The 11,892-nt window shown below is 63.0% G+C and overlaps 2 protein-coding genes across 2 annotated transcripts; both read left to right on the top strand.

Moving 5' to 3' along the window:
* Positions 1-2,549: 2,549 nt before the first annotated feature.
* On the top strand, positions 2,550-4,800 carry GANAB (glucosidase II alpha subunit; the record flags this gene model as incomplete). The annotated part of the gene is made up of 11 exons (XM_057422816.1): positions 2,550-2,645; positions 2,728-2,908; positions 3,001-3,154; positions 3,232-3,467; positions 3,554-3,605; positions 3,711-3,787; positions 3,910-3,984; positions 4,075-4,188; positions 4,273-4,385; positions 4,463-4,563; positions 4,656-4,800. Coding segments are annotated over 11 exons (1,309 nt in total), but the record flags the coding sequence as incomplete, so codon positions are not given.
* A 1,021-nt stretch (positions 4,801-5,821) lies between these two features.
* Positions 5,822-11,651, top strand: B3GAT3 (beta-1,3-glucuronyltransferase 3). Its single transcript, XM_057422817.1, has 6 exons — positions 5,822-5,909; positions 6,020-6,182; positions 7,397-7,727; positions 9,266-9,556; positions 11,482-11,585; positions 11,635-11,651. Exons 1-5 carry the CDS (start codon positions 5,828-5,830, stop codon positions 11,578-11,580), a joined length of 966 nt encoding a protein of 321 aa, XP_057278800.1. The 5' UTR covers positions 5,822-5,827; the 3' UTR covers positions 11,581-11,585; positions 11,635-11,651.
* Positions 11,652-11,892: the final 241 nt, after the last annotated feature.

The following is an 11,892-nucleotide window of genomic DNA, read 5'->3' as shown; positions in this document are numbered from 1 at the left end:
GCAAAGCTGACTGTGTGCTGAAGATGCAGAGCACATGCTTTCCCTCCTGGCTCTTCGATTGTGGGAGCAGACGGCAACTGTTCGTGCTCTACTCACTGTGCTGCTGGGCAGCCGAGAGCAAGCTCCGAAGAGGGTGCATTCAAATGGACCTTTAGGTATGACACTGAGGAGCGACAGCAATGATGGTGACACCGTTGCAAAGCTGACTGTGTGCTGAAGATGCCCAGCACATGCTTTCCCTCCTGGCTCTTCGGCGCTGGGAGCAGAGGCCAGACGTTCGTGCACTAATCGCTGAGCTTCTGGGCAGCTGAGAAGCAGCTTTGGAGAGGTTGCATTCAAATGTACTTTTAGGTATGAAACCGAGGAGTGACAGCAATAATGGTGACAGCATTGCAAAGCTGACTGTGTGCTGAAGATGCCCCGCACATGCTTTCCCTCCTGGCTCTTCGACTGTGGGAGCAGACGGCAACCCTAACCCTAACCCTAACCCTAACCCAACCCTAACCCTAACCCTAACCCTAACCCTAACCCTAACCCTAACCCTAACCCTAACCCTAACCCTAACCCTAACCCTAACCCTAACCCTAACCCTAACCCTAACCCTAACCCTAACCCTAACCCTAACCATAACCCTAACCCTAACCCTAACCCTAACCCTAACCCTAACCCTAACCCTAACCCTAACCCTAACCCTAACCCTAACCCTAACCCTAACCCTAACCCTAACCCTAACCCTAACCCTAAGCTTTCAGCAGCTTTCCCTCCTGGCTCTTCGATTGTGGGAGCAGACGGCAACTGTTCGTGCTCTACTCACTGTGCAGCTGGGCAGCCGAGAGCAAGCTCCGAAGAGGGTGCATTCAAATGGACCTTTAGGTATGAAAGCGAGGAGCGACAGCAATGATGGTGACACCGTTGCAAAGCTGACTGTGTGCTGAAGATGCCCAGCACATGCTTTCCCTCCTGGCTCTTCGGATCTGGGAGCAGAAGCCAGACGTTCGTGCACTAATCGTTCTGCCCCTGGGCAGCCGAGAACAAGCTTCGGAGAGGTTGCACTCAAATGGACTTTTAAGTATGAAAGCGAGGAGCGACAGCAATGATGGTGACACCGTTGCAAAGCTGACTGTGTGCTGAAGATGCCCAGCACATGCTTTCCCTCCTGGCTCTTCGGCTCTGGGAGCAGAGGCCAGACGTTCGTGCTCTAATCGCTGTGCTACTTGGCAGCTCAGAGCAAGCTCCGTAGAGGTTGCATTCGAGTGGACTTTTAGGTATGAAAGCGAGGAGCGACAGCAATGATGGTGACACCGTTGCAAAGCTAACTGTGTGCTGAAGATGCCCAGCACATGCTTTCCCTCCTGGCTCTTCGACTGTGGGAGCAGACGGCAACCGTTCGTGCTCTACTCACTGTGCTGCTGGGCAGCCGAGAGCAAGCTCCGAAGAGGGTGCATTCAAATGGACCTTTAGGTATGAAAGCGAGGAGCGACAGCAATGATGGTGACACCGTTGCAAAGCTGACTGTGTGCTGAAGATGCCCAGCACATGCTTTCCCTCCTGGCTCTTCGGCTCTGAGAGCAGAGGCCAGACGTTCGTGCTCTACTGACTGTGCTGCTGGGCAGCCAAGAGCAACGAGCAGAGAAGTTGGATTCAAATGAACTTCTCGGTATGAAAGTGAGGAGCGACAGCAATGATGGAGGCACTGTTGCAAAGCTGACTGTGTGCAGAAGATTCAGAGCACCAGCTTTCCCTCCTGGCTCTTCGATTGTGGGAGCAGACGGCAACTGTTCGTGCTCTACTCACTGTGCTGCTGGGCAGCCGAGAGCAAGCTCTGAAGAGGGTGCATTCAAATGGACCTTTAGGTATGACACTGAGGAGCGACAGCAATGATGGTGACACCGTTGCAATGCTGACTGTGTGCTGAAGATGCCCAGCACATGCTTTCCCTCCTGGCTCTTCGACTGTGGGAGCAGACGGCAACCGTTCGTGCTCTACTCACTGTGCTGCTGGGCAGCCGAGAGCAAGCTCCGAAGAGGGCGCTTTCAAATGGACCTTTCGGTATGAAAGCGAGGAGCGACAGCAATGATGGTGACACCGTTGCAAAGCTGACTGTGTGCTGAAGATGCCCAGCACATGCTTTCCCTCCTGGCTCTTCGGCTCTGAGAGCAGAGGCCAGACGTTCGTGCTCTACTGACTGTGCTGCTGGGCAGCCAAGAGCAACGAGCAGAGAAGTTGGATTCAAATGAACTTCTCGGTATGAAAGTGAGGAGCGACAGCAATGATGGAGGCACTGTTGCAAAGCTGACTGTGTGCAGAAGATTCAGAGCACCAGCTTTCCCTCCTGGCTCTTCGATTGTGGGAGCAGACGGCAACTGTTCGTGCTCTACTCACTGTGCTGCTGGGCAGCCGAGAGCAAGCTCCGAAGAGGGTGCATTCAAATGGACCTTTAGGTATGACACTGAGGAGCGACAGCAATGATGGTGACACCGTTGCAAAGCTGACTGTGTGCTGAAGATGCCCAGCACATGCTTTCCCTCCTGGCTCTTCGGCGCTGGGAGCCCCACCTCGGTGGGACTGGATTTCTCCCTGCCCGGCTTCGAGCACGTCTACGGCATCCCTGAGCACGCCGAGAGCCTGCGGCTGCGCACCACCGAGTGAGCACCGGGAGGGCACGGGGAGGGGTGATGGTGGCACCAAGCCGGGGTGGGGGGACACTGACCCACTGGCCTCCTGCAGGGGGGGGGACCCGTATCGCCTCTACAACCTGGACGTCTTCCAGTACGAGCTCTACAACCCCATGGCCCTGTACGGCTCCGTCCCGCTGCTCCTGGCACACAGCGCCCGCCGCACCCTCGGCATCTTCTGGCTCAACGCTGCCGAGACTTGGGTTGACATCAGCTCCAACACGGCCGGGAAGGTGTGGGGCAGGGGCTGGGGGGGAGCAGGGGGGGGGTGTGTGTGTGTTTGTGTGCAGTTGGGGTTCTGACACCCCCTTTCCGCTGCCGGCAGACGCTCTTTGGGAAGCTGCTGGATTACATGCAGGGCGGAGGGGAGACGCCGCAGACCGACGTGCGCTGGATGTCGGAGAGCGGCGTCATCGACGTCTTCCTGCTGCTGGGCCCCACGCCTGCCGCCGTCATGGGGCAATACGCTGCCCTCACCGGTACACCGCGGGCAATGGGTGCACCCTGCAGCATGCAGGGACCCCGTTCCGAGCCTCTCTGTGCCCCCCCACAACAGGCACCCAGGCGCTGCCGCCCCTCTTCGCTTTGGGGTACCACCAGAGCCGCTGGAACTACAACGATGAGGAGGACGTGGCCGCGGTGGAGAGGGGCTTTGAGGAACACGCGGTCCCCTGCGACGTGCTCTGGCTGGACATCGAGCACGCCGATGGCAAGCGCTACTTCACGTGGGACCCCAGCAAGTTCCCCCGGCCCCGCGCCATGCTGGAGCGACTGGCTGCGAAGAAACGCAAGGTGGGAGGCCCCAGCAAGGGACTTAGGGGGCTGGGGGGAACCCCACCCCCCTCAGGGGGGCTGACGTGGGGTCATTGTCCCCCCAGATGGTCAGCATCGTGGACCCCCACATCAAGGTGGACAGCGGGTATGATTTCAGTACCTGCTCGGTGAGAGGGGCTTTCCTCCCATATTGGGGTGTCCCTCCACGTGTCGGGGTCCCCCCACCCTGATGTTGACCCAGCACCCCCCTTCCTTCCCCAGACAGGGCGCTGCTGGTGCACCCCGTCACGGAGCAGGGTGCCCGTGGAGTGCAGGTCTACCTGCCCGGCAAGGGAGAGGTGAGGTTATGGTGGGGGAGCTGCAGGTTTTTGGGGAGAGAAGGGGGGGGAGAGGGGATTCAAGCTTTGAGGGGGGTTTTGGGGGTCCACTGCCATCCCCAACCCCTCTCTGGTACGCCCAGGTCTGGTACGACACCGTCTCCTACCAGAAGCACCATGCACCACAGACGCTCTACGTGCCAGTGACCATGAGCAGTGTGGGTGATGGGGATGGGTTTGGGGGGGCTGCAAGGGTCTGTGAGGGGGGAGGGGTTGAGTACACCTTCCCCCTCCCCCCCCCCCCCCAGGTGCCGGTGTTCCAGAGGGGGGGGACGGTGGTGCCACGGCAGGAGCGTGTGCGACGTTCAACCGAGTGCATGCGGGGGGATCCCTTCACCCTCTATGTGGCCTTGAGCCCTCAGGTCAGTGCAGACCCCCCCGGACCCGCCTCCCCCCCCCCCCAATTGCCCCTGGACCCCCCCCCAAAACCCCCCTATTGCCCCCAGGGCACGGCTGAGGGCGATCTCTTCCTGGACGATGGAAAAAGCTTTGAGTACGAGACAAAGGCGCATTTCCTCCACCGACAATTCACCTTCGCTGGCAACACGCTAACAGCCAGGTACCCCCAGCAGCCCCCCGACCCCTCCACATCCCCTCTGCACCCCCCCCCAACCTCCTCTTTCTCCTTCCCTGCAGCTCTGCAGACCCCCGGGGCTCCTTTGACACCCCGGTGTGGCTCGAGCGCGTGGTGATCCTGGGGGCAGGGAAACCTGGCGCCGTCATCCTCCAGCCTGCGAGTGAGTTGGGGATGAAGGGGGGGGGTGTTTGGGGGTCTCCCACCCCCAGGACTCCCCCCTCATCCCCTTCCTGTGTTCCCCCCCTCCCAAAGACGGCTCAGAGACACGCCTGGACTTCCAGCACGAGGCCGAGCCGCCCGTCCTCACCGTGCGCAAGCCGGGCGTCCGCATGGGCGATGACTGGGCCATCGTCCTGCGATAATGCAGAGGGGGGGGGCTCCTCCTCACACCCACCCCCCTTCCCGCTCCCTCTGGGGCCCCCCCGCAGCCCCTTTTACCCCCCCCCCCCCAATCCCCACCTGGGGGCAGGGAGCTCCTGTTGCCCCCTTGGCTGCTGTAGTGGGGGGTGTCCCCCAGTTGGGCTGTGGGGCTGGGGAGGGGGTCATTGTCTCTGCCTCCCCGCCCCCCCCCGGTTTTCCCCCCCAGGTGTGGGGCTGGGGGGGGGTGAGGGCTGGGGGGGGATGGGGACCAAGGCTCTGTGTGCCCCCCCCCCCCCCAGCTCCTCTTGTGCCTCAAACTCTCCCCATCCCCTTCTCCCCCTTTCCTTCCCCCCCGTTTTCTCCCCCTGCCCTTAACCCGCAGGGGTCAGGAGGGGGGTGAGGGAACCCCCCCTTTTCTCTATGGGGCACATGAGGGTCGGGGGGGGGGGGGCAGATCCGGCACCCCCCCCCCCCCCCCCCCCAGCGGCTGGGCGGGGCCGGGATGGGGGGAGGGGGCGGCCCTGCGAGGAATTTTGATAAAAGACAAATAAAACCAAGAAAAAAAAAACAACAAATCCGGTGTTCGAAGTTGGGGGGGTGGGGGGGCACAACCCGGAACCCGCAGCAGGGGAAGCGCAGGTTCCGGCCGGACCCCTCTAGGAACGGACCGCGACCGGAAGCGGTGTCCGGAGCGCGGTTGGGAAGGGACCGGAAGTGCCGGCCCGGCCCGGCCCGGTCCGGTCGGGTCCGGTCCGGTCCGGCGGAGGCTTCGCGGCCTGAAGCGGGTCCCGGGCCCGGCCCCGCCTCCTCCGGTGCTGGTAACGGAGCGTGAGAGGAGGGGGGGGGCGGGGGGCGGAGCTACCGGAGGGGTCCTGTCTTGTACCGGGGGATACGGAGGGGCTGGAGGTACCTGACGGGGGCACCGGGAGCGCTGCGGGTGTGGGGCGGGGGTCATGGGGGGGGGGGGGGTGTGCCCGAGAGCTGGGCCCCCCCCCCCCGAGCACCTGAACCCTTCCCCACAGCACCCCCGTTCCCGCCCCCCCCCCCAAACTCCCGGTGCTGCCATGAGGGTGAAGCTGAAGAACGTCTTCATCGTGTACTTCGTGGTGTCGCTGGTGGGGCTGCTCTGTGCCCTGCTGCAGCTCGGTGAGAGGGGGGGAAAGGGGGGCGCTGGGGGTCCCTGACACCCCCCCCCCCAGGGTTTTGATGGGGTCCCTGATCCACACCCCCCCCCTCTCTGTTTGTGCCCCCCCCAGGGCAGCCCTGTGACTGCTCCCAGCAGCTCCAGGCCGAGCGGCGCCGGGGCCGGGACCGGCTGCTGGCAGAGCAACGGAATGGGGGGGGCCGGGGGGAGCCCCAAGCACAGGGAGGGGGCCAGGCCCTGCCCACCATCTACGTGGTGACCCCCACCTATGCCAGGTGAGACACCCCCCCCCCCCCAAATGCTTTACAGCCTGCCCAGACCCATTTGCACTCCCCTTAGACCCCATATAACCTGATCTGCCCCCCTCCCACACCCATTTGCACTCCCTTTGGACCCTATATAACCTGATCTGGCGTCCCCAAACCCATTTGCATTCCCTTTGGGCCCCATATAACCTGATCTGCCCCCCCCCAGACCCATTTGCACTCCCTTTGGGCCCCATATAACCTGATGTGCCCCCCCCCCCCCAACTCGTTTCCACTCCCTTTGGGCCCCATATAACCTGATTGGCCCCCCCCCAGACCCATTTGCACTCCCCTTAGACCCCATATAACCTGATCTGCCCCCCCCCCAGACCCATTTGCACTCCCTTTGGACCCCATATTACCTGATCTGCCCCCCCAGACCCATTTGCACTCCCTTTGGGCCCCATATAACCTGATCTGGTGCCCCCAGACCCATTTGCATTCCCTTTGGGCCCCATATAACCTGATCTGCCCCCCCCAGACCCATTTGCACTCCCTTTGGGCCCCATATAACCTGTTGTGCCCCCCCCCCCCAACTCATTTCCACTCCCTTTGGGCCCCATATAACCTGATTGCCCCCCCCCCAGACCCATTTGCGCTCCCCTTAGACCCCATATAACCTGATCTGCCTCCCCGCCCAGACCCATTTGCACTCCCCTTAGACCCCATATAACCTGATCTGCCTCCCCCCCAGACCCATTTGCACTCCCCTTAGACCCCATATAACCTGATCTGCCCCCCTCCCCGACCAATTTGCACTCCCCTTAGACCCCATATAACCTGATCTGCCTCCCCCCCAGACCCATTTGCACTCCCCTTAGACCTCATATAACCTGATCTGCCCCCCCCCCCCCCGACCAATTTGCACCCCCTCTTAGGCTCCATACAACCTGCCCTGCCCCCTCCAGACCCATTCACCCCCATTCACCCAGCCTGCCCTCCCAGACCCATTTGTACCCCCCATAGGCCCCATGGAAGTTGTTCTGACCCCCCCCCATTCCCATTTGTCCCCCTCCAAACCTAACCTGCGCCCCCATTCCCTCCTCCCTGCACCCCCGCAGACCCATTTGCACTCCCCAGCCTGGCCTCTTTCCTCCTCCCCACACTTCCTTAGTGTCATGCAGCCCCCTCCCCCCTCCCAATTCCCCTCTGACCCCCCCAATTTTCCCTTCTGACCCCCCCAGGCCGGTGCAGAAGGCAGAGCTGGTGCGGCTGTCGCAGACGCTGCTGCACGTGCGGGCGCTGCACTGGGTGGTGGTGGAGGACGCCGCGGCCCCCACGGCGTTGGTGGCGCGGCTCTTGGCCAGCAGCGGGGTCCCCTTCACCCACCTGCACGTGGAAACCCCCCCCGAGAGCCGCCGCCGCCCCGGGGACCCCCCCTGGCTCCACCCGCGCGGGGCGGAGCAGCGGAACCGGGCCCTGCGCTGGCTCCGGGACACGAGGGCGCCCGGCGACGGCGGCGTCGTTTACTTTGCGGACGACGACAACACCTACAGCCTGCGCCTGTTCGAGGAGGTGAGTCCCCCCCTGGACCCCTTAAATACCCCCCATCACCCTGCAACCCCCCCTGGACCCCTTAAATACCCCCCATCACCCTGCAACCGCCCCTGGACTCCTTAAATACCCCCCCATCACCCTGCAACCGCCCCTGGACTCCTTAAATACCCCCCCATCACCCTGCAACCCCCCCGGACTCCTTAAATACCCCCCCATCACCCTGCAACCCCCCCGGACTCCTTAAATACCCCCCATCACCCTGCAACCCCCCCTGGACCCCTTAAATACCCCCCATCACCCTGCAACCGCCCCTGGACTCCTTAAATACCCCCCCATCACCCTGCAACCCCCCCTGGACCCCTTAAATACCCCCCATCACCCTGCAACCCCCCTGGACTCCTTAAATACCCCCCCATCACCCTGCAACCGCCCCTGGACTCCTTAAATACCCCCCATCACCCTGCAACCCCCCTGGACTCCTTAAATACCCCCCCCCATCACCCTGCACCCCCCCCTGGACCCCTTAAATACCCCCCATCACCCTGCAACCGCCCCTGGACTCCTTAAATACCCCCCCATCACCCTGCAACCGCCCCTGGACCCCTTAAATACCCCCCATCACCCTGCAACCCCCCCTGGACTCCTTAAATACCCCCCCCATCACCCTGCAACCGCCCCTGGACTCCTTAAATACCCCCCATCACCCTGCAACCGCCCCTGGACTCCTTAAATACCCCCCCCCCATCACCCTGCAACCCCCCGTGGATCACCCTCACCCTGCAACCCCCCCTGGACTCCTTAAATACCCCCCCCCATCACCCTGCAACCACCCCTGGACCCCTTAAACCCCCCCCCCATCACCCTTCAACCCCCCCAGACTCCTTAAATACCCCCCATTCACCCTGCAACCCCCCCCGGACTCCTTAAATACACCCCCCATCACCCTGTAACCCACCCCTGGACCCCTTAAATCCCCCTCAGCACCCCCTAAACCTCACAGAACCCTTAAATATCTCCCCCAGACCCCAAAATCTCCCCTTGGACTCCTTACATCCCCCCCCATCACCCTGCATCCCACCCCTGGACCCCTTAAATCCCCCTCAGCACCCCTTAAACCTCACAGAACCCTTAAATACCTCCTCAAAATCCCCCCTTTGACTCCTTACATCCCCCCCATCACCCTGCATCCCACCCCTGGACCCCTTAAATCCCCCTCAGAACCCTTAAATACCTCCTCCAAACCCCCGAAATCCCCCCCTGGACCCCTTAAATAACAACCCATCACCCAACAATCCCCCCTGAACTCCTTAAATACCCCCCCCATCACCCTGTAACCCACCCCTGGACCCTTTCTGTTCCCCTCAGCACCCCCTAAACCTCACAGAACCTTAAATACCTTCCCCAAACCCCCAAAATCCCCCCCTGGACCCCTTAAATACCCCCCCATCACCCTGTAACCCACCCCTGGACCCCTTAATCCCCCCTCAGAACCCCCCAAATCCCCCCCAACCGCCCCCCCCTTCTCACTGCTCTCTCTCCCCCCCCTCCATCCCCAGATGCGCAGCACCCGGGGGGTTTCGGTGTGGCCCGTGGGGCTGGTGGGGGGGCTGCGTTTGGAGCGGCCGCTGGTGGCGGGGGGCCGGGTCGTGGGGTTCCACACGGGCTGGAAGCCGGAGCGCCCCTTCCCGTTGGACATGGCCGGTTTCGCCGTGGCGCTGCCGCTGCTGCTGGCGCGGCCCGAGGCCCGTTTCGACCCCCGCGCCGAGCGGGGCTACCTCGAGAGCAGCCTCCTGGGGGCGCTCGTGTCCCCCGCGCAGCTCGAGCCCAAGGCCGGCAACTGCACCCAGGTGGGACCCGCGGGGGGGGGGGGCTCAGAGGGGTACAGTGGGGTAATGGGGGCACAGTAGGGGCACAGTGGGGGGCCTGAGGGCTCATAGGGGCACAGTGGGGTGATGGGGGATCTGGGATTTCACAGGGGCACAGTGGGGGGCCTGGGGGCTCATAGGGGCACAGTGGGGTAATGGGGGCTCATAGGGGCACAGTGGGGTAATGGGGGCTCATAGGGGCACATTGAGGGGCATGGGGACTCATAGGGGCACAGTGGGGTAATGGGGGCTCATAGGGGTACAAGGGGGGGCTGGTGGCTCATTAGGGGCACATTGAGGAGCTTGGGGTCTCATAGGGGCACAGTGGGGGGCTGGGGACTCATAGGGGCACAATGGGGGGATGGGGGCTCATAGGGGCACAGTGGGGTGCAGGGGGATCTGGGGTTTCACAGGAGCACAGTGGGGTGCTGGGGGCTCATAGGGGCACAGTGGGGTGCAGGGGGATCTGGGGTTTCACAGGGGCACAGTGAGGGGCTGGGGGCTCATAGGGGCACATTGAGGGGCATGGGGACTCGGGCACAGTGGGGTGATGGGGGCTCATAGGGGCACAATGGGGGTATAGGGGCTCATAGGGGCACAGTGGGGTAATGGGGGCTCATAAGGGCACATTGAGGGGCATGGGGTCTCCTAGGGACCCAGTGGGGGATCTGGGGGCTCATAGGGGCACAATGGGGGGATGGGGGCTCATAGGGGCACAATGGGGGGTCTGGGGGCTCATAGGGGCACATTGAGGGGCATGGGGACTCATAGGGGCACAGTGGGGGGCTGGGGACTCATAGGGGCACAGTGGGGGGCTGGGGGCTCATAGGGGCACAGTGAGGTGCTGGGGGCTCATAGGGGCACAGTGGGGTGAGGGGGGCTCGTAGGGGTACAGTGGGGAGCCTGGGGGCTTACAGGGGCACAATGGGGGGATGGGGGCTCATAGGGGCACAGTGGGGTGATGAGGGCTCGTAGGGGTACAGTGGGGATCCTGGGGGCTTATAGGGGCACAATGGGGGGACTGGGGGCTCATAGAGGCACAGTGGGGTGATGGGGGCTCATAGGGGCACAGTGGGGGGGGTGGGTTCTCATGGGGCACAGTGGGGTGATGGGGGATCTGGGGTTTCATAGGGGCACAGTGGGGTGCTGGGGCCTCATAGGAGCACAATGCGGGGCTGGGGGCTCATAGGGGCCCACTGAGGGGCATGGGGACTCATAGGGGCACAATGGGGGGCTGGGAGCTCATAGGGGCACAGTGGGGGGATGGGGGCTCATAGGGGCACATTGAGGGGCATGGGGACTCATAGGGGCACAATGGGGGGGTGGGTGCTCATAGGGGCACATTGAGGGGCATGGGGACTCATAGGGGCACAGTGGGGTGATGGGGGCTCATAGGGGCACAATGGGGGTGCTGGGAGCTCATAGGGGCACAGTGGGGTGATGGGGTCTCATAGGGGCACACTGAGGGGCATGGGGACTCGGGCACAGTGGGGTGCTGGGGGCTCATAGTGGCACAATGGGGGCTGGGGGCTCATGGGGCACAGTGGTGTGATGGGGGGTCTGGGATTTCATAGGGGCACAGTGGGGGGCTAGTGTCTCAAAGGGGTACAGTGGGGTGCGGGGGTCTCATAGGGGCACATTGAGGGGCCTGGCAGCTCATAGGGGCACAGTGGGGGGGGCTGGGGGGGGCTGGAGTCTCATAGGGGCACATTGAGGGGCCTGGGGGCTCATAGGGGCCCAGTGGGGTGCTGGTATCTCATAGGCATACAGTGGGGTGCAGGGGTCTCACAGGGGCACATTGAGGGGCCTGTGGACACATATGGGCACAGTGATGTGCTGGGGGGGACGACCTTGGGACTCCCAAGGCCGCAATGGGGGGGTCCAGCCCCATTGCCCCCCCCCTCCAGGTGCTGGTGTGGCACACGCGGACAGAGAAGCCAAAGCTGCGGCAGGAGGAGCAGCTCCAGCGCGAGGGACGGGGCTCGGACCCCCACATCGAGGTGTGAGGGACAATCCCCCCCCCCCCCCCCCCGGGGCCACGCTGGATGTGGGGGACCCCCCCCCCCGGGGACACTCAACCTTTATTTATCACCGTGGACCCCCCCCTTTCTGTGGGGGCTCCCCCATGGAGCAATGTCTCCATAATAAACATTCCCCCTCCATCCTCACCCGTGTTTTGGGGGGGGGGGATGCTGCCTGCCCCCCCCCCTCCCAATGTTGGGGGGCAATGGGGGTGAGGGTAGGGGCTGCCCCCCCCTGTGCTGCCGGTGGATCTTCATGTGAGCATTGTGGCTCTTGAATTTGGGGAAGAGCCTGGG

Source organism: Pezoporus wallicus, unplaced genomic scaffold, assembly GCF_028554395.1.
Source record: "Pezoporus wallicus isolate ANWC-B61680 ecotype Strahan unplaced genomic scaffold, APGP_CSIRO_Pwel_v1 scaffold_8058, whole genome shotgun sequence".
Taxonomy (NCBI): Eukaryota; Metazoa; Chordata; class Aves; order Psittaciformes; family Psittacidae; genus Pezoporus; species Pezoporus wallicus.
Note: the sequence above shows the minus strand (reverse complement) of the source record. Positions and strands in the feature narration are given on the sequence as shown.

Coding starts and splice junctions, on each gene's coding strand:
- B3GAT3 (XM_057422817.1), top strand. CDS start 5,828: ATGAGGGTGAAGCTGAAGAACGTCTTCATCGTGTACTTCGTGGTGTCG. Junction 5,910..6,019: donor CTGTGCCCTGCTGCAGCTCG/GTGAGAGGGGGG, acceptor TGCCCCCCCCAG/GGCAGCCCTGTGACTGCTCC. Junction 9,557..11,481: donor AGGCCGGCAACTGCACCCAG/GTGGGACCCGCG, acceptor CCCCCCCTCCAG/GTGCTGGTGTGGCACACGCG.